At 40.0% G+C, this 22,978-nt stretch overlaps 1 protein-coding gene across 1 annotated transcript; it reads right to left on the bottom strand.

Annotated features, from left to right (window-relative positions):
* Positions 1–15: 15 nt before the first annotated feature.
* Positions 16–12,495, bottom strand: atp2a1l (ATPase sarcoplasmic/endoplasmic reticulum Ca2+ transporting 1, like). The gene is made up of 23 exons (XM_030773280.1): positions 12,378–12,495; positions 11,076–11,093; positions 10,507–10,589; positions 8,287–8,391; positions 7,860–7,998; positions 6,942–7,022; positions 6,721–6,806; positions 6,296–6,593; positions 5,701–5,867; positions 5,319–5,407; positions 5,036–5,138; positions 4,628–4,759; positions 4,310–4,426; positions 3,775–3,993; positions 3,545–3,656; positions 3,207–3,430; positions 2,869–3,089; positions 2,546–2,748; positions 2,212–2,297; positions 1,891–2,024; positions 1,510–1,627; positions 1,258–1,375; positions 16–53 (listed from the first exon to the last, which is right to left on the bottom strand). Exons 1-23 carry the CDS (start codon positions 12,493–12,495, stop codon positions 16–18), a joined length of 3,009 nt encoding a protein of 1,002 aa, XP_030629140.1.
* Positions 12,496–22,978: the final 10,483 nt, after the last annotated feature.

The raw sequence follows: 22,978 nt of genomic DNA, 5'->3' as shown, positions 1-22,978 counted from the left end.
CATCTCTTCCTTTTCTCAATCCCACTTCTTTGACACTAGATTTTCATCTTTACCTGGATGAGGAAGAGCAAACAGAGTCATGCAAAGGCCGTGATTTTACTTCACTTGTCAATTCATGCAACACTTAATTATCTTTATGGAGAATGGAGTATGTTTTTTTTTTTATAGTCTATACACAGTCACGCTCAATCTTTAATATAAAGCTTCTTGCTAGTCATAATTTCATGTTGTTTCACACCAAATGGTGGAAGTGTGACATTTTTTGCATAAGTGCTATCACATCTACATATACACAATGGCCATGGAAATATTAGTTTGAAGCGGTATATATCCAAGTACTGTACACACATGTATCAACAAATTTCTCCAGAGATGGCACAAATTTAAAGCAGAGACTCACCCTTGGTACATCCATAGCAGACACATTTATGGCCACAATACAGTTCTCAGCAACACAAATGAACGCAAGTCATACATAATAAATGTATGCTTATGTCAACACATCTCATTTGATCTGTTGAATTTATCACTTGTAAATGCACCCTTCAGAAGAAAGAGTGATTGGTGACAAAACTGCTCAAATATTAAAACAAAATTAAAGCAGTGTTCATCTAGCCAACAAACAGCTGTGGGTGTAACACCCGCACAAACACAGATAGAGACGCAGACGCAGACAAAGAGATGTCACACTGAAAATGATGTAATACCTTGCTTTTGTTACTTGGTAAACTGAGGGAGGGAACTGGTTTAGGCTGTAAGTAAATAGAACATGTCAGTGAGGTAGAGAATGAGTGAGAAAGTTAAAGATGAAGAGGGGGACAAGGGAAGGATGGATATGAGATGAAGAATGTGGATAGGATGCAACAATTAGAAAGAGAGATCGATAGATAGATAGATAGATAGATAGATAGATAGATAGATAGATAGATAGATAGATAGATAGATGGATAGATAGATAGACAGATAGTTAGATCACATTAGATTACATTTAAAACAATTAAAAACAGTTAATAACATTAATGAATGTTACAGTAGATCGTACCATTTGTAGTAGTAATAAATAGTAAACAGTAACAACTCAATTTTACAATTGATGGTCAGTTAACAACCAGCTGGAAAGTGAATTATACACTGTATCAAATACAAAATCGACAACATCACTACAAAGTTAGGATTACAATGCCTCCAGGTGTCTTCAGTCAACTAGTTGTGCCTGAGTAAGTACTTTATACTGTTTGTGCTGTGTAACTCTCTTACCCTCCAGGTAGTTGCGGGCGACAAACTTCAGCACCTCATCAATAAGGATGACAGGGAAAGACAGTTTCAATACCACGATCCATTGATCAAAGTTCAAGTGAGTCAACTTGAAGATCATCTGGAAACCGGGATGCACAAAAGAGTCATCATGTTAGACTTGTCCAGATGAATTAATCATTGCAAAAACTGGAAACAGATGGAGAGAGCAAAAGAAAGAGAAAGAGAGCTTGAGAGAGAGAGAGAGATACTCACAGGCAGGGGGTCAACATAGATGATCATGAAGTGGAGAGACATGGAGAGGGTCATGGCAGCCGCCAGCCAGATGTTGCTCCATGGGGGCATACGAATCAGAGACTGATTCTCAGACAAGCTATTGGAGGAGGAAAGAATTTCAACTGAGATCTTACTTAACCATTAACTATTATTACATTACTGCATTAGATTACCGTCATATTATCACAGTTTACAGTGTATGATTATGTGCTATTATTCAGTGACATAATATTTTCAATATTTTATAACATTAGTTAAAGCAAACATGTGTCACTATAATATCTGAATATCTTAAATATAGCTGATTGAAATCACAATTTAGTGACTGTGTGAATGTTGCAGTTATGTTGTTATTCTGACCTGTTGAGGGCATTGCACATTTCAATGGTGACCAGTACAGACAGAGCCATGGTCATGGGTGGGGATGCCTCAAAGATTTCACAGTCAACGCCAGTGAAGTCCTCATTCTCATCATGACACTTCATGAAGTGAGACTGCACCGCAAAAGAGATCAATAAGTCAGAATGTCTGAAAAGTAACGAAAAGCTAACAATGGTGTTCAGATCTGCATACTCCTCTATCATTTCTCTCAAGTCCCACAGGCAAAACATATGTACTGTAGGTCAAGGAATTCTATGGCCTATGTGAGAGAGACTGAAGTGATAAAAAGAAAGAGCTCACCAGCTGATGATAAGTGACACCAGGACCCTCTTCATCATACAGGAACCAGTAAGCAGCAGCTGCAACAGTAGCAGAGCCGACATATCCTACAAAGAGAGGTAAAAGAGGCTCAGACCCAACACATTTCACCTGTCCTTGTAATCACGTATGATTACAAAGGACACACAAAACTAAGCATCAGAGAAATGAAAGATTTCCCATACACAACAACAGATACAACCCAAGTGTCTCTAGAGACTGAACCGGTATAACCTAGATGCTGTAGACAAATACAAAAGTCGAAAAAGCTCTGTGGTTCCTCCCTACATGAGGTACTAAGGGCTCATAATTTTACCTCCAATGGCCATATATCTGAAGAAGAGCCAGCCAGAGATCAGGGGCTCTTTGGGGGAGCGAGGGGGCTTGCCCATGATGTCCAGGTCAGGGGGGTTGAAGCCCAGGGCAGTGGCAGGCAGACCATCAGTCACCAGGTTCACCCACAGGAGCTGAACAGGGATCAGAGCCTCGGGAAGACCAAGAGCAGCAGTCAGGAAGATACTGAGAGAGAGAGAGAGAGAGAGAGAGAGAGAGAGAGAGAGAAATTATGCCAGTAATTATTAGCTCATCGTTAGCTTTGTTCGATTCAGGAAATAAGCACTAAGGAGTAAGGCTGCTCACCAGACGACCTCACCCACGTTGGAGGAGATCAGGTAGCGGATAAACTGCTTCATGTTGTTGTAGATAGCTCTGCCTTCCTCAACAGCAGCCACAATGGAAGAGAAGTTGTCATCAGCCAGGACCATCTCAGAGGCTGACTTGGCAACAGCAGTGCCAGAGCCCATGGCAATGCCAATCTCGGCCTTCTTCAAGGCAGGGGCATCGTTCACACCATCACCGGTCTGAGATGTGGAATTGAAACAAACATGAGAAATGTACCACAGATCCAGCGGAAAGAGTGTGTATCTATGTGTAAGTGCCTGTGAGTAAGTGTATATGTGAATATACGCATGTCTCACCATGGCAGTGATCTCATCAAAGCCTTGCAGATACTCTACGATCTTGCTCTTGTGGGAGGGCTCGACACGGGCGTAGCAGCAGGCTCTGCGCACAGCGTCACCCTGCTCAGAATGGGGCAGGTCATCAAACTCACGGCCAGTGTAGGCACGACCAGTCACATCCTCGTCCTCACCAAAGATGCCAATACGGCGGCAGATAGCAACAGCGGTACCCTTGTTGTCACCTGAAGGTGTTGTTGAACAAATGTTTAAAAAATGAGGAAAAAAGGAGGTAAGATATAGCCACAGAGAAGAATTGAGAGAAAATTAGAGCAAGAGTATTGAGTTGGAAGACAAACCAGTGATCATGACGACACGGATGCCAGCTGCCCTGCACAGCTCAATAGAGCCAGTGACCTCCTTACGGGGTGGGTCCAGCATACCAACGCAGCCAACGAAGGTCAGATCAGTCTTTGATAGAGAAAAAAAGACAAATCAAAGGGTCAAACATCAGCTTGTATGAAAAGTGGTGTTTCTAAACAGCTAATGCCTCATTTGTCAACCATTTATCATTTATAGGGACTGTCACCTCGTAGTCAGCGAACTTGGTGGAGTCTTCAAGGTTCATCTCCTCGACCTTCAGAGGGCTATCACGGGTAGCAAGGGCCAGGCAACGGAGTGTGTCGCGGCCAGTGCCCCACTCCTTGATAACAGCCATGATCTTATCCTTAACAGCATTGGTAAGGGGCACACGGGTAGAACCAACACGCACATAGGCGCACCTTTCAATCACACCTTCGGGGGCACCCTGTTGAATGGGGGCAGAGAGAGGTGGGAAATTAAAGTAACAGTAAGGATAGGTAAAGAAGGACTGAATAAAGTAAGGAATACAATTAAAGTGCTAAAGAATGATATGAAAATTTAAACTCTGTAGTGCTGACAAGACTATATCAAGCAAGATAGAAGAAAGGAGGAGAGCAACTCAAGAACAGAGGAGAAAGAGTGGTCTATTAAAATGAGACCCAAAGTAGAAAGGAGTAAGGATGGAGAGAAAGTGAGAGAGAGACAGACAGAGAGAGAGAGACAGAGAGAGAGAGACCAACTGAAGGAGGGGGCATATTTACCTTAACAAACATCTTAGGACCACTGTCGCCTTTAGCGGGGGTGCAGTACACAGACATAGACTTCCTGTCACGAGAGAATTCCAGAGTGAAGTTCTTCTTCATCAGCTGTTTAATAACCTATACACGAGCAACAGAAAGAAGCAGGACAAATCTTAATTATATGTCACCAAACCTCCAGAGTAGTTGATAACAAATTCTCAAACAAGGTTTAGAGAGAAACCTAACTCTTTTTTTATAAGTGTCACAGGCATTAATCAATGCATTGATCAATGTTGACATAACAGATCTAGGTTAAGAGTGGTCTACTGGTCTACTTACGCTGCAGCAGGCATTGGCTCTCTCAACTTTGCTAAGGTTGTTGACACTGGTCTTGAACACGTTCATCTTCTCAACCAAGCAGCACAGGGCAGTCTCAGTGGCTTCACCCACCTTCTCATAGATTTTCTTAGACTGATAGATAGATAGATAGATAGATAGATAGAGAGAGAGAGAGAGAGGGGGAGAGAGAGAAGGACAGAGAGAGAAAGAGAGAGAGTCAGTCAATCCATAGTTTCTTTGCAGTGACTCATTAATGGCTGATGGTAATTAGCTATGATTTAATGTGGAGTACAGGTCTTGCCATTGGGTTGAACACTCGTTCAGGGGAAAAACAGAAGTGCACTAAAAAAGTGATGAATATAAAAGAGGAATGGAAGGAATAAGGATGAGTGTGAAGAAGCCTCTAACCTCATTGTAGTCCAGAGATGAGTCGTTGCACAGAGCGCAAATGGTTGCCAGTTCAACAAGACCATCATAATGACTGCAGTCAACACGGGCACCAGCCTTTGTCCTGAAAGAGTGAGAGAGAGAGATAAACACTTCAATCCTATATTTAGTTTCAGACAATGACGACATCTGTTTATTTTACTGTAAATCAGAACAAAAGTGTTCTTTTGTTGTTTGACTCAAATATGTGTGTGTGTATGTATGTATGTATGTATGTGGATATTTTTCTGAAGCCTAGACTTACACCTCTCCCTCAGGGGTGTACTTGGAGCCAGAGATATCGAAGGAGTCAAGCTCAACATGGTCTCCATCCACTCTATCAATGATGAACATCTGTGTACAAACAGAAACAGAGCTAGTGAGACAAACCACATAAACTGAACTAGTGTCTGAAAATATGATGTTTCTCTTTGCATTTGTGTGTAAATGAATAGGAAAAAACAGGTGTGTATAACATTATATATAATATAACCCTGAAGTTATATTTGAAGTGTAGAAATGCACTATAATACACTATATGTTGTGTAGTACAGAAGATCTGTGTGTCTGAATGATTCTGTGTGAACTGTGTGTGTCTGTGTCTCTGTGTGTGTCAAGAAGATGAGTGTTATCACGCTTTCACACACCTTGGTCACACACATCTGGTTGGTGGTAAGGGTGCCAGTCTTGTCAGAGCAGATGACAGAGGTGCAGCCCAGGGTCTCGACGGAAGGCAGAGAGCGGACAATGGCATTCTTCTTGGCCATACGGCGAGTGCCAAGAGCCAGACAGGTAGTGATGACAGCAGGCAGACCTGGAAACAGCAGCAAGTAAATTAAGACATATTAAGCAAATCAAGCCACATTCATAAAGCGTGCACACACAAGCACGCACACGCACACACACACACATATGTGCACACACACGCACGCGCACTCACACACACACACACACACACACGCACACACACGCACAGACGCATGCACACGCGCACACACGCACACCTATGCCCACACACAGACACACACAGATACACACAGACAAACAGACACAGACACACACACACACACACACACACAAACATACACACACACATACTCAGCATATGATAAGCTATGCATCAGCTAATCTCAAAAAGAATTTTTTGTGTATTAGCATTTTCCTCATTTATCACCATGCCCTGACTCAGGACACTGGAAGCTTGGAAACTGAACTGTGATGAAACAGGTACTGTGTCCTTACCCTCAGGGATGGCAGCCACAGCCAGGGCAACAGCAATCTTGAAGTAGTAGACAGCACCACGGATCCAGGAGCCTCCGTGCACTGGGTCGTTGAAGTGGCCGATGTTGATCATCCACACGGCGACGCAGATGAGGGAGATGACCTTGGAGAGCTGCTCACCAAACTCATCAAGCTTCTGTTGAAGAGGGGTCTTCTCCTGCTCAGTGGCTGCCATCTGATCACGGATCTTACCGATCTCAGTGCTCACACCGGTGGCAACAGCAACACCGACGGCTTTGCCAGCAGCAATGTTGGTACCCTGGAGAGAAAGGGAAGAAAAGAATATGTAAAAATATGAGATACGGAGAGCTGGTGAAATAAGCAATAACATTGTGGTTATGGATGGATGGATGGATGGATGGATGAACGAATGGACTGATACTCACAGAGAAAAGCATGTTCTTCTTGTCCTGGTTGACGGCTCTGGGGTCGGGGACAGAGTCAGTGTGCTTGATCACACTGACAGACTCACCTGAGGGGTGAAAAGGCCTCGTTAATCTCAACTGTCATCCATTTGAGATCATCATAATAATAATCAATCTTAGCATATGAAAACACTGCGTTAATCAGAGATATTGGGTTAAACTGGGTTATTGGTTAAACTGACCGGTAAGGATGGACTGGTCAACCCGCAAAGTTGTGGAGCGGATAGCAGTAATCCTGATGTCAGCGGGGACTTTGTCACCAACTGGGAAGAGAATAACAGGATGGTGAAAGGGTCTTTATTAGTACTGAAAATGAGTGAAAATAGTCCACTGGGAAATAGATTTAAGAAGTTTTTTATATTGTATTTATTTATTTGTTTATATTCCATGATAATAAAGCTATGGTCATGTAGGTAGTTAAAAATCAGCCGGGGCATTCGCCAAATTTAACACAACCTGTCTGCAAGTTTTAACACAACTCCAAGACTCGAAGGCTCTGAGAGTCACGTTCTCAATGCTCTGAAAGAGTTTCCTTTATATAGACACATGTAATAACTCATCTAAAATAGAAGCGATGAGTGGAACATTGAAAGTCAGACGTAAGAGATGGGGATTAGCCATTTGAATGTTTATCATTTCATAGAATGATCGTATGTTCTGTTTCTTCTGTTAATAAGCTGATTCATCAGAAATCAATCAAAAGCTAATTAAGGTGAGCTAAGCAGACTATATGAACTACAATAAGATTAAACAGGTGCAGAATGGTTTGGAGTAGGGTATAGATCAGACAGAGAGAGTGGGTTGACATAGAAAGAGAGTGATGGGTCAGGTGTCTGGAGTATGTTTACACCATTGATTTTGTTTTCCTCCTCTCAGCGTGTTCTCACAGCTGTTCTCTCTCTCTCTCTCTCTCTCTCTGTCTCCTCTCTCTCTCTCTGTGTTTCAATTAGGCTCATTAGTGCGGTACTGCTAGTGCTCACACCCTGCATGAGTGCTTTTGTTTTACATGAATCTGTGTGTGTGTGTGTGTGTGTTGTGTGTGCGATCAGGAGGATATTCAGATGAGAAACAGAGAAGTAAAAAAAATATTGGTATCTTACCAGACACCTCCACAATGTCACCAGGGACTATCTCTCTGGCCTTGATCCTCTGGACACTCTTTCTGTCAGAACGATAGACCTTGCCCATCTCAGGCTCATACTCCTTCAGAGCCTCAATGGCACTCTCAGCATTACGTTCCTACAGTCAGTGCACATGACAGATCAAAAGGTCATCAGCAGAGCTCTACAGCTTATCAGCGTACATGTAAGAGAAAAACCAATATCTGACAATGGATCTGACTGTGGTAAATATGTGACTAAACTAATACTCCAAAAATAACTGAAATAAAAAAAATAATGAGATTGACTGTAGTTTTTTTCTTTTCTGGTTGATGATAATTTATACACGTCTTCGAATGTTTCTTGGTATTTTTGACCAAATAAAATGTGGCTAAAGCAAATGACCATTTTTTGGCACAGTACTAACCTGCCACACTCCTACAACGGCATTTGCAATGAGAATAAGCAGAATGACGAAGGGCTCAACAAAAGCGGTGACAGTTTCTTCACCTTCCTCAAACCAGGCCAGCACCTAGGTGACAAAACGAAAGACCAGGGGTTAAAGTTGGCTCCTCAAGAGTTTATTAAACAATGGATGAAGGATAACCAAATTTACTTTGACCACTGTTTTTCAAATTTGAAGTGTAGTCCGACCCAGTTAAGTGTCATGTTAACAGACACTGTAACTTGCCAGCTACATAGACCTTGCCTGAAGCGAGTTCCAGAGATATTCCAGATATATACTTTGTTTTTATTCCTATCAACTAATTTAGAAACAATCGATTTAATTAAAAAAATATCTATGGGTATGCCAATTTTTATGGCCAGCATCAAGAAAGTGAAAGTATTAGAGGGAAACTGTACAAAATATTGATGTCCTTTGTTTTGAGGCCTGTGCTGGTATTTTGACCAGCAGTCCTTCCAGATAATCTGTAAATGTACTGTAATAAGTTTTAACGTGTCATTAACACAATTTTTAGCATTGTTCCCTTCTTTTACTGGGGAATGAGTTACACACATTAACCAGTTAATCACTGTGAAATGTGTAAAATATCACTATGTATAAATTCTGATTAAATCCTAAATTTTTCAAAATACTAAATTTGCCTGATGACTGTTCTGTATGTGAAAATTTAAACCAGCTCTTTGTATATTAATGTCTTACTGTGTGGTTCAAGGGAGCAAAGACTGTTTACATTGATGTGCTTCTAGAATGGTTTTCTGTTCTTGTGCAACTCCGAATTCATAAGCATAAATTATAAGACACCAAACACTTTATTTCACAATATTGTTGCATAACACCATACATCTTATATCCCAATCGGTCATCCTCCAAACATTACCCCTCCTCTCCTCACTTTCTCCAATCCCTCTATCTCTCAGTTTTTCCTCTCAGACAGTCCATCCCTTCTTCCCTGAGTCCTGACCTTTTCTGAAGGATAAAGTTTCTTACCACTGGCTTGAGTCTTTCTTAAAATAAATGCCTCCTCCCTCTCTCCCTCCTACTTGCTTCTCAATATTCTCCTTCTAAGGCCATGGGGACAGCTGGACAAGTCGTGGGGAGGAGGAGGACTGGAATTAATACCCTCATGTCCACCTCTAACCTCCTAACACTCTCTGATACCCCCCCCAGCCCACCCCCACCCCCCTCAAAAAGACAGTCTCCTATTCAAAAACACATTTCAAAAAGGGAAGCTTAAAAGGGAGCGAGAGTGGGAACAAGCTGTTAAACATTTTAAGAAGACACCATGAAAGAAGCCTTCTGACACTCTGAGACTGCTGCACTGACAAGCTGGGATTGATGAACTTCGTTGTAGAAACTATTTCAGGTGCTCTGCTGACACTGGGAACACCCTCTTGTCCTATCCTGTATTTCAGAACACAGCACTGCATTGCTCACATAGGCTGAACTGATCAGCCTATAGGACCATGGGTAGTTCACTTGTGTGCCATATTAGTGTACCCTATCAATGATATCACTATATCACTTCACTCTGGTCTACTGTGCTGGTACATCTCGGTAATCTAAGCCAGACTATGACTGGCTATATGTAACTATATGACTTGACCCCATATTGGCATTTCAGCATTGGACCTTTTATGGCAACAACAAATTTTACGAAACAAAGATTAAGCTGAGCTCATTGCTGTTTGGAAAAAAAAAACCCATTTACTCACATTTCCTTCAATACATGACATTATGTGACCTCATGTTATTGCTATTAATAATGATATCTAAAAATAATAGACTTGTCATGAACATGTCAGCTTCAAAGTCTTGTGTAATTTGACAGTAAGCAATAAGAGAACTGAAGAGATACTTTGCATTGTCATCCAGAGCTTGTTGGAGAGAATTAAGGATCTGTCCACACGCTTCGTTACAATGCCTGTTTTGACTACTGAATGAATACTTTGACATGATCATTGTGAATGCTGTGGCTACACACAGCATTAGGGATCTGAGTAAAGTTACCACTGCTGTCATCACTAATTTGAATAATGACAAGAGTGCTTAAATCTCTGCTTGAGACTTCAGTGACTGGAAATGTTGATGAGCGAGCTATTTCATAAAGTGATGACTTTCATTTAGCCATTAGCGCGTAGCAGTCAATACTAGCTACAATTTTTATTGTGCTTGATTACTTACAAAGGAGATACAGGCAGCAAGCAGCAGAATTCTGACCAGAAGATCCTCAAACTGCTCGACAACCAGCTCCCAAATGGTCTTCCCTGTGAGGGTGAGACAGTTGGGTCATCAAACAGATGCTTGGTGTGTAAAAAAAGCTGACAAAGAGCTCAACTGTACGTCTGTACCACATAAACAACATCTGGATAATGCAGCAATGCCTAGAGTCTAAGACATGCAAACTAAATCAATAGTGTACTGAATGCTTTTTTTTTTAAATGTTTTTATGAAACTGCCAGGAGAATTTACAACAGAGGTCTGTTCAAAATGATGAAATTTAAGAATGTACCCATCAGATTACAGCAGCACTTACATAACAGATACATTATACAGATGAGCAACTGAAAAAGTTTGGCTTTGAAGATGGGAATAGCTCATAGACAAGACTGCTTGTGTTGAGAATAGTAGGTAAAAGAAAACGCTCCTGGTGATGCTCCTGGGTGTACATATACATATAGTTCTTTATATTTGTTGAAAAAGCATAATAAATGAAAATACATAAAGATACTCATTAATTTGCCTTTACTTACCCTCTTCAGCAGGCAGCTCTGATAATCAGAGACACAGGGAACATGGAAAAGGAGAAAAGGAAAAAAAAAAAAAAGAAACAGGGGTTAATAATATCATTGTTACATTTGTGTTCTTTTACACTGCATTCTCAAAAGGCAAAACATTGCTTCTAATTACACTTCAACGTGTTTAATTTTAAGGCGTAAATAAGCAATAATGGACTTGCAATCGCTCATCAATGCTGCTCTTGAATTGGAGGCCATATGTGTGGAATATGATAAGTTAGTTCATTCTGAGCAAAATCTTTCTAAACTTTGTGCAGTGGAACATGAGGAGATTAAGGCCTGAGATGCACGTTTTAAAGCATTATTTACAGAACAGTATTGACAATGCAGTCACATAAACACTGCCTTTTGCTCTTACAAAATATACATGAGCCATGTCTGCTTTCTCAACCAACTCAGGACAAATACTCCTTAAAGAATCTTCTATGCTTTTCTGGAACAGTGATTGGACAGCTGAATTTGCCAGTGTGAGGCATGTCATATTTTGAAAAATAGAGATGAAAAATCAGCTGGGTACATTCAAACAAATGTCTTTTTCCAGCAGCGTCTACATTTAAAATGATTGGTCTGCGTTAGCATTATGAACCCCAAACCAGACAAAAATGAGACTTGAAAATAATGATTAATCAAAACTGATGTTTTCTAATAACTGAAAGAGATTCTGAAACAGTGAACATGCATGCAAAAGCGCATCTCCACAGTGCCTATTGACTTTCCCTGTGTTGGCTAGCATTAAGCTGCAATGCTCTTCACATTACTGATAACTTAACCCCCCTCGTATCTAAAACCCCCCTCCCTCGTGTCTCAGCCTGAAATACCTCCCATTTACCCAGTCTTCTCAAATCACTAAGCCAGGCCCTCGTGCCATCACCTGTCTCTCTGTATCTCCCCTCCTCTATGAGCTATTTTAAAGCACTGCTTTTCAGCTTCTGCAGCACAACCTGTTGATGTCACTTTAAGAGTCTTCTAATCACTCTGGCTCTTCTTTGAAACCTCTCTAGAACCAGTGTAGCTTGTCTGTGTGTCAGCAGGCTGACTTTGAAGAGACAAACACTTGCATGGTACAGCTTGATCAAACCTCTTCACCAGTAAGTTAAACAGTTAATCTGTTCTAAAGTGCATCTGTTCCATTCAGACACATCCCCATTCTCTCAGCTTATACCAAAACTGATTCAACTCAAGTTCCACTGACACCACTTCTTCATACATCCTCCATCTCTCACGCTTCCCTTTATCCCTCTGTTCATTTGTTCTCACCATTGTAGCCGAACTTGGCCAGGTTCTTCTTGACCTGATCGGGGCTGAGACCAGTAGTCTCACTGACCCCGAAGTAGGCCAGACATTCGGCTGGGGACTTGGTATGTGCGTCCTCCATCCTTTTAGGACAGAAGGATCTTCAAGAAAAGAGAGGAAGGCTTAGCCAAAGGCGTCTATCCGTGCTTTTCTGTGTTTGTATTTCTTGCTGTTGTTGCTCTCTGTACTTGGAGGAAAAAAAATCTGTCCCCCACTACTTTGACCCCCTCCTTACAGGAGTGCCAGACTGACAGAAAGAGCGAATGAACTCACTCTCACACAATATTTTATACCACCACCAGCTGTTTCATTGGTTAGGACTGACAGTGGCCACTCCCTAGAATTCCAATGTGTTGTACATGGTATAGCAGGGTGGAGTTTGGGCGGAGGGTTCAGGGGGCTGGAGTAGTCAGAGTTGGACAGGAACTGTAAAGGTTCGAGGGTGGAGGGTTGAGGGGGAGGGCAAGAGGCTTGAGGATGGGTACACTGAGGGGTACATTGAAATGAAAGGGAGATCTGTTTTTGGAACATGCATGGTCAGTGGAATAAGGAGAGAGGAGAAGGTGAGAGAGCGAGACAGAAGAGGGGTAAAGGGGGGTGAGTGAGTGATGGCCCAACTGGCTTCTGCTGAAGAAAGGAGGGGGTTTGGGGGGAAATGGGGGCAATGGTGCTGTTAGGTTAATTTAGTACAAGCATCAGTGGGGTGCAGTTACATAGGGAGCTGAAGCAAAGAAAGGGGCATACTGACACCCAGACTGCATAAATGCTACATGGAGAATACGTTTGTTGAAAATGAGTAACAATATAATCAACTGGAAATTGCCAATTATGGAGCATTTGAAGAAACTTATAATATGTGTATAACTTATACACCATTAGGTTTTGTATGCATCCAGGAATTCTGGATTATGTAGGACTGCAGGCAGAGAGAGAGGACAAAATGTGATATTTATACAGTCAAAAATGATTGATACTAATGAATGCTCACTGTGGGACCTAAGAAAGGCAGGTGAAGGGAGATAGGAAGTGTGACATGGTGATAGAATGGGAGACATAATGACAGAAAGTAGAAATATGGTGTGACTGAGGGTTAAAGAAAGGAAAGACAGGATGAAAAGCAACAGTGTGAAACCAAATAAGAGACATAGTGATGGAGGGTAAAACAGGGTGTGAGAGAAAGATGGAGGCAGGAGAGAGAGTGTGTAGCCTGGACTGTCACTCTTTCGGACCTGCAAGGAAGAGTAGGATCATGTTTTATTTCTATTTTCTTACTCGAAGGGTAGGGGAGAAGATAGTAAGTGGATATACAGAAAGGCTTACAGGAGGACCTGAAAGAGCTAACGGAGATAGTGATATGAGTCCTGAGTCCATAAGTGCACAAACACACACACACACACACACACACACACACCTACATGCACATGCACGCATGCACGCATACACGCATATATGCACACACACACACACACATTCAACTTCAGGCAAGTGGAACATAAGGCAATCCAATGTGTTAATCCATTTAATTCTCTTTGACTGACAGATAATAAGTAAGAGTATCCACAATGACAAAGTATCCTAAGTGTGTGTTGAGTGATAACCAATTACATACATTCAGACACACACAATAGCCCTGTGGAGATCCTTGATGTCTGGGTCCTGGCAAGCTCTCTCTTAATGTCACTGACCCTTTGCTCTCATGGCAGTCAGATGACCTTTGCTCATACAAGGCTGAAAACCACAGGAACCAACAGCTGTGAGCAAAAAATCTTTGGAGAATTCACTATGTAATCTAGACCTGAAATCGACTATGGACTCTCAAACAAGCTGGACAGCTTGGCAGCATCATGGCAAGTTGTCAGTGAATATTGAACAATTTCAGTTTGGTGAGAAATTCCAAATATAATGTATTCCATCATCATCTATTTGACTAAAACGTGCATTAGAACATACACCAAACCTTAAAGATACGAAATTTAACCTTAAAAGAAGCTGAACAGACTTACATGCTGCTGTCATATCACCACTGTAAATTCAGAGGTTTTGGAATTTTGTTTCATTTCTATGATCAACTCACACAAAGCTCAAATTATGATAGTGTAACTCCTGACAATTGACTGTGATTTACGATTTGTTATACCAGTAGCTGGTAACCAAGTACCTTTGACCTATGGGGGTCTGTTTGAACATTTGTTAGTTTAAGCAGGCAGTGACTGTAACATCACCTGTGGACAGAACTCAAATCACTTGGAAGCTAAAAGATTGTATTGTCACCAAAAATATCAGAGAGAAAGATAAAAAGAGATTGGGAAAAAGAAAGAAAGAAAAGTGTATTTGTAATGGAAAATTGGTTTGGGAAGAACAAAATAACTTAACCTTTTATGCAATTAAGATAATCTTAACACTTTGATACACCAGCCCCAAACAGCTGCTGTGACCAAATGACCTCAGTGACGACCTTTCCAGAATGCTCTGTTTACGCTACTCCTGGGCCTAATAGTGTCACACAGAGTTAAACAGTGAAGAAATGACGAGAGCCTTAGCTTTTCAAGGTACGAAAAAGGTAAAGCATTTAATTTTATTTTTATATGACAGCGTCTCCCATACACATCACAAATTACAGCCCAGACACTTCTTTCACTGTCGTGCCACATATTCTCTGTCTCTCTCTAGTCCTTGATCATGTCCTCCTTGCCAAGTTATCCACTCTACCATCTATCTTCCTAATCTGTTGTGGGGCGAAACATCGTCCATAATTCCTGAGGGGAGAGGTGTCGGGTTTGCCAGTGTTGGTCTTAGAACACCCAAGTGACATTTAACTCAATATTCACGAGGGATAGGGTATCCCCTCTGTGCACTTGCTGCACCGCACAGGGGCTTAGCTGTAACCCGTCTGTACTATGCACTGCGTGTTAGGGTGCCACCCAGTTATGTCAGAGTTTTGGAGCTGTGCCTATCAAATAATCTTTCACACCAACATTCCATTTAACAAAAACCCTTCGAGAAATTGGTACTCAAAGTGTGCCCATTCAGAGCAAAACTCTATAGCTGATACTTACTGAAATGGTGCCTTTACAAAATAACAGTTCCCTAGCAACCAGACTACATTATTTCATTGGCAGCCATAGTAAATTGCTGACTCAGAGTTAATTTTATATTCTTAACAAGTTCATTTTGTTTTAGAAATGAAGAGAAGAAAATTAAACTGGGCTTCTAAATTAAAGGAGATCCTTTTTCACTATGTCATATTAAAAAAAAAAACTGTGAGAAAGAGAAACAAGAGAAACTAAGATATGTTACATCTGGAAGTGTGAAGATATATACAGTTAATGAATTCAAAGACCTGTAAGAGAATGATAAAAGAATATATAAAAGTAGAGGAGCTACTGGTAGTTTAGAAAGGTATTTAGCTAATACTGATAAATATAACTTAAGAATTTTGCAACTGCTTTACTATGAACAGCTGTATATTAATCAGATTTGCTATACCATAGACCTACTTATTGTTTGTTTATTTTCTTCTCTCTCACCTGGCAATGTACCGAGAATTTCTTGGCAGATTATATAGTTTAAAACTATTTTGATGCACTCCCCTGTAAAATGTTATTTCAGAGTAGAGTAATGAACACACTACTAAGGATGTGTAAGTTCACATTAAAAGGGAGAATTATGGGAATCTGCTTGGCAAATGCTGAGGTGTCAAGATCAGGGTATTTAACTGTGTATTCAACTAAGGAAGCAGAATCTGACATTTTAAATGGATCCAGAAAGTCATCGCAAAAACAATACAAATGACCCAAATCTCATTAATTTTGGATCTAACCTTTTAATAAAGCGTTCTGGAAAGCAACTTTAAATAGATATAAAAACTCTGGAAAAAAAGTTAATCCTAAGGAAAAGCTCAAGCAAGCTTTGCAAGCCCAGCATCAGTCCCAGGGTAAGGTCAGTTGTTCCCTTTTCTTATCATACATGCTCTCTTTTGGCTGAGTCATTACATTTTACACAAATTAGAGGCATCCGTACCCATCTAGGTCTGACTGAGTCAGAAGATATCTCCAGTGTTTAATTATCATACTTCTATTTTTATTTTTTTTTAGTTATCCATCTGATCAGTCTCAGAAATAATTTAGAATGTAGTCACAATTATTAGGCTTCTGTAAAGAATTCCCAAATCTTCCACCTCAGAAAGCTATAGCATCAGCCAGGCCGATGCTCTGAATAAAACAACTATGTTCACTCTCCGTGTTCTCCTAACACCTTTTTTGTTCACTCTTCCCCTCACACTCCCCTCACTATACCCTCCACATGGTCATTCCTATTATCAACAGTGCATGTGCAGGATTACGCAGACTGATATTCCCCAATTCTGCTGACTTGTTATGAGATACTCAGCACTTTCTAAGTCTGCATATCTTGACATACCTTGAACTGTTACATAACAAACAGTGACTGACATTATTAATCATTGTTACATTCAAAAGACATCTGTTGTTTTAATCGTGTAGCCAGTAAAAGATGGTATCATGATTAATTTATGGGAATTACAAGAAGCCTTAAAATCTGCGTTTGTCTTTGATAACGTGAACTGTATGCAAATCAGTGTATTTTGCAAGGTGATACATAGTTTACGTATTTATATTAGCGGTCATAATTAACCCTCTGTAATTACGACACACACACATACTTGGCTTGTGTACACGAGTATTATATAATTATAAAAGACTGTGGCAGTTCTGGGGTTGGGATCAGGGAGTACCCGGACAGCATTAACTACGGTTTAAATAGCGCCAGCAGCTGAGTTTCTGGCGCTTGTGTTAGCGGCAGAGCTAAAAATACACGGGGACACACTCTATAGCACGTCATTGAAAATACCCACAGATCCACAGCCTCTCATAGCGTTCCAAAAAACTGAATCCATAAAATGAACGGTCGGATTGGCTCAAATCACCTCTTTAAAGACACTTTCCAAAGTCAAGACATTGTTCTAAGCGGCACCGTCTTGACTGACTTAAACCTAACTCTAGAAATTCTAGCATGAATTCAAACCCATTTATACACAAACGAAAATTGTAAGTAATGGCATCTGTTATACTTGCATGTGTGCTGCTCTCGCAGGCTGTTATTTTTTGTCCTACTTGTGACACTCAGGCAAACAACAAATTCCCAGTTGGCCCAGTTGTTCACACTTTCGCACCAGTAAAGACCATATTTCACCGGCTTCGGCTCTGAGCCAGTGGGAAATGAGGAGTGGTTTTCAAATTGTGTGCTCAGTGGACACTTTCAGTAAAATTACTTTTAACTGACTTAAAATTCCACACGTTTAATTTTTAGTTTTAGCTCAATAATTTGGCAGATCAGTATATGTCTTCACCCAAAGCAAGGTGAAATATACCCATATAGCAGCAAAATTCGAGCTATTGTGCAGTTATACTGAGCGTGGATGAGGGACAGTAGTCCCTCTCCCACCCATTTGTCGGTATATTATGGCTGAGCTGCTGGTTATGAATGAACCCTTAAATACTCGGGATACCTGAGATGCAATCACCATTTTTTCTGATCATAAATCAATGCACAATCTTAATCTCCTCCCTGCCTCTCTGCTCCTCTCTCTCTGTGCAGGAATATGACTGGACTGCCTAACCACTAAGAGTAAAACCGTATCATGTGAAAAATAAGAGACTGAACAAGACTGAATGTACACTAGGCCAAAGAGCAAGAAACATGAGGCAAGACCAAACATCTAACTAAATTTAAAAGAAGGGGAAAAAAACCTCTCTGGAAAGAAGAAATCCAAATTTAGCAATTATCATCAATGAGAAGTGAATGTATGAGCACTTTGATTCCTTCTCTGTCATTTGAGTGAATTTCTGTTCATGTCCTGTGCTGGGTTGAATTTGTGTAAAACTGGAGCCTGTGCAGGCAAAGACACATGGAACTTGGCTATAGAAGTGATACTGAACACCCCTCAAAAACCCACAGGCAGCCTGCACAGGGAATTCAATACCATGTCGTTTTTAGGATAGGGTTGCGACTAAAGGAGAGACACCCTAACCATCCACATGTATGTAAAGACACAGTTCAGAACATCGTGTCTCATACACTTTGAAACATACACACACACACACATACACACACACACACACACACACACACACACACACACACACAAACACACGCGCATGCGCACACACACACACACACACACAAGCAGAGAGGGACTTTGATGAGAAATCAAGCCTATAAAAAAATACACAAATATCCACACATTAATGCTCATCTTACAGGCCAGTTAAGATTCCAATGCTAGATTGACAAGAACCCACAGTGAGAGCAGAGGGTGAACTCCTAAGCCACACTACTCTGCTTTCAGTACAAAGGTCAGCATTTTCAGAGCCCTCATATGTGACACACATAATCATTAAAGGAAACATCAGTACATAGAAAAAAACAACTGAAACTGAGTAACTGAAGTCACAAAATGATGTCAGTAGAGCCATTCCCATAATAGTTGAACAGGGTTTTGATAAACTCATAAATGATGCCAACTGTAAACCAACATTCTTCTCATTGGTTGGTTTTGACAGTGGATGACAATAAGTTGGGTCAAATTGGGTTGAAAACAGCACTAGGATCCCATTCTTTCATGGTAACCTTATCAGGGTAGCGAAGGCCACGAAAGGATTGCAAAGTGATGGATAGAACAGTGTGAAAGCAGAGTGTTCATGACAAGAAGATGAATGGCTGCAAACAGACAGAGACTGCAAAATGAAGAAATGGGATCTTTCTTCAAAAATAGAATATAAGGCAATGAATGCATGGAATTCTCTCTCTCTCACTCTCTCTCTCTCTCTCATTTTTTGTCTTTAGGAATAGCAAAATACCTGTCATATCTTTGGATAATCACAACTAAGAAACTAAATTTCTATTGACTCATTAAATCATTATCATGACCAGATCATACTAAAACATCTAAAATATAGGTGTAATTACTTGCTTCACTGTTTGAGATGAATGTCACATGTTTTTTTTGGCATCAGAACACTTGTGAAAAGACCCATACAAATAGGTTATGTCATCAAGAACTTCTTAAAAAGATTTATTACATATACTTAACCTAACAATGCTGGTAGGGCAAGGGATAAAAATAGCTATAGTTTCCTAACCACATTAGAACGTAAATACATTCATTTTAAAATATGTGTAAAATTGAAGAAATTTAGATGTGATTTTGGTCATGTTCTAGCCAAATTTGTTTTACATCTTGAATGTCTGAATCATTTTTTGTTTTGCAATTCTTTCCTCCAATATCTTCTTAGACTTTTAGACCCGCAATATACTTGATACAGCACTGTAGCATTTGAGTGAAACATAAATCTCGACTGTTTCTTTCTGGACATAAGGATAGGCAAGTACTGCTCTCTCACACACATGCTAACCAACACTTTAACACTGACAGTAGTCTTTTCAAGTTGATGAAATATAAAACTCGGGCTGCAGTGATTAGGATAGAGAAGATTACAAGAGGAACCACATCACATAAAAAAAAAAACACGTTTCCACTTTTTAACCTTTCTTTAAGTCAGCACTAATTTTCTATAAAAATATCATTTCACTTTCTGACTTATGTAATCACGGTCTTGTGATTTCCAGCCAGCTAGTTTATTATCACAAGTCACAAGGCTCTAGTGATGAAAGGATTGGAAATTTAAAGACAATTCACGCACTGTGGATGATTCATGACTACAAAACCTATGCTGGATTGATTTACATTCAGTTACATATAATTTTTAAATCAATGTCAAAGTATTCGTGCTGATATTACATTAGTTATGTTTTCCATATTATCCCATGTAGGACATTTATAGATCAGCGTAATTACTATTATCCAACAGCGCAATTCCAATACTACTAATGTACAGAATGTTTCTGAGGAAAACAAGTCTGGGATTGTATGTTAGAAGTGAAATACTGTAGTCCACATCCTGTCATCAAAATGAATCCACTCTGCATTGATAAAAGTCAAAGTTCAGCGGTAGTGGATCACATAGCTTTTGCAAACCCATCCAGAGATAAAAATAAGCTGGTCACAGTTGTCCAACTGAAGATTTTGATCATTTTGCCACTTTCAGCACTCGCTCACCAAAAGGAGGGACTGCAATTATGCACTATTTCATTTTAATCATGGAGAACTCAAGGCCCATTTATATGACAAAGTTTTTAAAATCACTGGCAAATAAAACCTGTATCATAACATATCATAACAGTTTGTGTTTGAGCATCTGAGTGTAAAATATCTCTGATGAGAATTTTGGTGGACATAAAATCATGTTTTGTGGAGTAAGAAGGCAAAAGGTAATTCCACACAAAGCGGTAAAGTCATATTTTGAAAACTTCAAAGAGAAACAGTTACCTTTAATCCAAAGCATACACTCTGAACACTTCAGACAAATCTACTCATATTGGTTAAGACTGAAGCATTCGTTTATGCAGGAATATTGAGACAGAGGTGAACACCCTTAGCCTATTTGCTTGTCATATCCATGGAAAAAAAAAAACAAAAAACAAAAAAAACCAACCAAACCTGGCAGCCCCATCTCATGGTGAAAGCTGGTAAAGACATGGAATTGTACTAATGAGGTGCAGCTCCCCGAAAAAATCTCTACCACACAGAACTCAAGAATTCAGCTCAACCAGATTATTTAAAAGTAGTCGGTACATCTATGTAGTAGCCTCTACATATCAGCATCTATAATGGCAACTTTCCTTCATTGCACAAATTGTCACATTGTGTTTAGAATCAGATGGTTCCAGTTAAAACTAGTACAACGAAGTGAGGTTTCGTCTCCTGCCTTACTTCTCTTCACCAAACTGCATTTAGATTTGGAAACACTTCTCTGACCAAAATCAGACAGAATGGTCATTCTCACTGAAAGGCAACATACACAGAATTATGGAATATGTCTTATATTAGTTTTTTTATAATGTATTCAGTTAAACAGTTAATAACATGAAAGGACGATAAAAAGACATAAATTAAGAAATTGAGTGGCTTAAACGTTAATAAGGTGTATAAAATTTAACCATGCTATGTCATACACACAGAGTTTGTGACTCCGCCACCGTTCAACTTTTTTAGAGTGTGCAGCTGCTTATAGGCATCAAACAACCATACGTTGGACAAAAAGGAAGGAAAAGGGTGTTGTGTGTGTGTGTGTGTGTGTGTGAGTGTGTGTCTGGCTGAGACGTAAGCAACAGGCGCTCATGTTTTGGCTTTTGTTCTCTTGGGTGATTATTGCGAGGGAGTCCCTTGAGAGCCTATGCCACTGCTCCATCACAGGAAACTAGTATATAGCTCAAGAGCTGGCCAGAAAAGAACAAAATTATTAAACTAAAGCTTAGTATGAATGTATTCTGTCCCTGTTGTTCATTGCCATACTGGTTGTACAAAGGGTTATATTTGTATATACCTGTACAATTAATAACAGTGTGCACTGTGCTCTTGATTATTGTAATGCAGAGATGGAGAGTCTAAAAGGAACACACAACTGGACATACTCATGATATCGCCTACATACTAAACTCCCCAGTGGAATATTAAAAAAGTGTTCAAAAACAAACAAACAAACATACATTTAAAAAAAAGCTGTCCTTCACCACCTGTAGCAAAGGTAGTATATTGTCTCTAATTGTCAGCAAAACAGATACCAATGCTAGACACTGATTGAGATGACTGAGTAATATTTCTTAATATAGTTTCTTGCCACTGTATCACTGTGCAAATTGTTATGCACCCAATAATGCCATTAAGATGGGTCTGGCAAATTATTTTCTTGTCATAATTATCTTGTGAACTTTGTGTAAAATAGGAATGGTCGTGCAGTGGACTTCCCTGAATGACAACAGCAAACGTAGTTCATGTCAGAAATCTTTACTGTGGAAGTGATACATTTGCAGTTTTGTCCAACGACTGCTTTTTGTCTTTCTAGGAATAAAAGAGACAGATGCGTTATATCAGATTTATATTATTTATATATTATATATAAGCCTTCAGAGAAATGTATTAGAATATTACTGATTATATAGTTCATCTAAAATAAAAAACGATTCTAATTTTGTAAGCTTATTCATAAATACAGGGCCATTTAGACAGTTTGAACACAATAATTGTGAAAAAAATGAACATTCACAAGTCACATAATTTGCATTGAATGCTGTAATCAGCAATCGTGATGTATAGTGGAAAACTATAAAAGATTAAGTTCACGGAATTTTGTGAGAGTAACACCTAAAGCACAATTTCTCGACCGAACGTACCAAACGACTCAGCATGCGGCGCGCGCCGGTTTGTACCTAAACATGACAGTGCAAACTACGCCATCGCCACGCCCCTACTATTTGTGTATAAGATCTATAAACCATCCGTACGATTAAATTGATAAATAAATGATGGATAAATCATGTACATAGTAGTGATCTACGTTGTGGTGACGCGGCATGACTTCAGTTTCGGCCATCTCATGACGAGCCCATAGCACATCGTTTAGCCTCTCGCGAGTATGAATGACGTA

Source organism: Chanos chanos, chromosome 5, assembly GCF_902362185.1.
Source record: "Chanos chanos chromosome 5, fChaCha1.1, whole genome shotgun sequence".
In the NCBI taxonomy this organism is placed as follows: domain Eukaryota; kingdom Metazoa; phylum Chordata; class Actinopteri; order Gonorynchiformes; family Chanidae; genus Chanos; species Chanos chanos.
Note: the sequence above shows the minus strand (reverse complement) of the source record. Positions and strands in the feature narration are given on the sequence as shown.

What these genes read in the sequence shown, in the direction of transcription:
- atp2a1l (XM_030773280.1), bottom strand. Translation starts at nt 12,495, where the DNA reads ATGGAGGACGCACATACCAAGTCCCCAGCCGAATGTCTGGCCTACTTC. An exon ending in TGACCAGTCCATCCTTACCG is followed by an intron (nt 6,807 to 6,941) that starts GTCAGTTTAACC and finishes TTCACCCCTCAG; the next exon opens with GTGAGTCTGTCAGTGTGATC. An exon ending in GTGTCACTTATCATCAGCTG is followed by an intron (nt 2,025 to 2,211) that starts GTGAGCTCTTTC and finishes TTTGCGGTGCAG; the next exon opens with TCTCACTTCATGAAGTGTCA.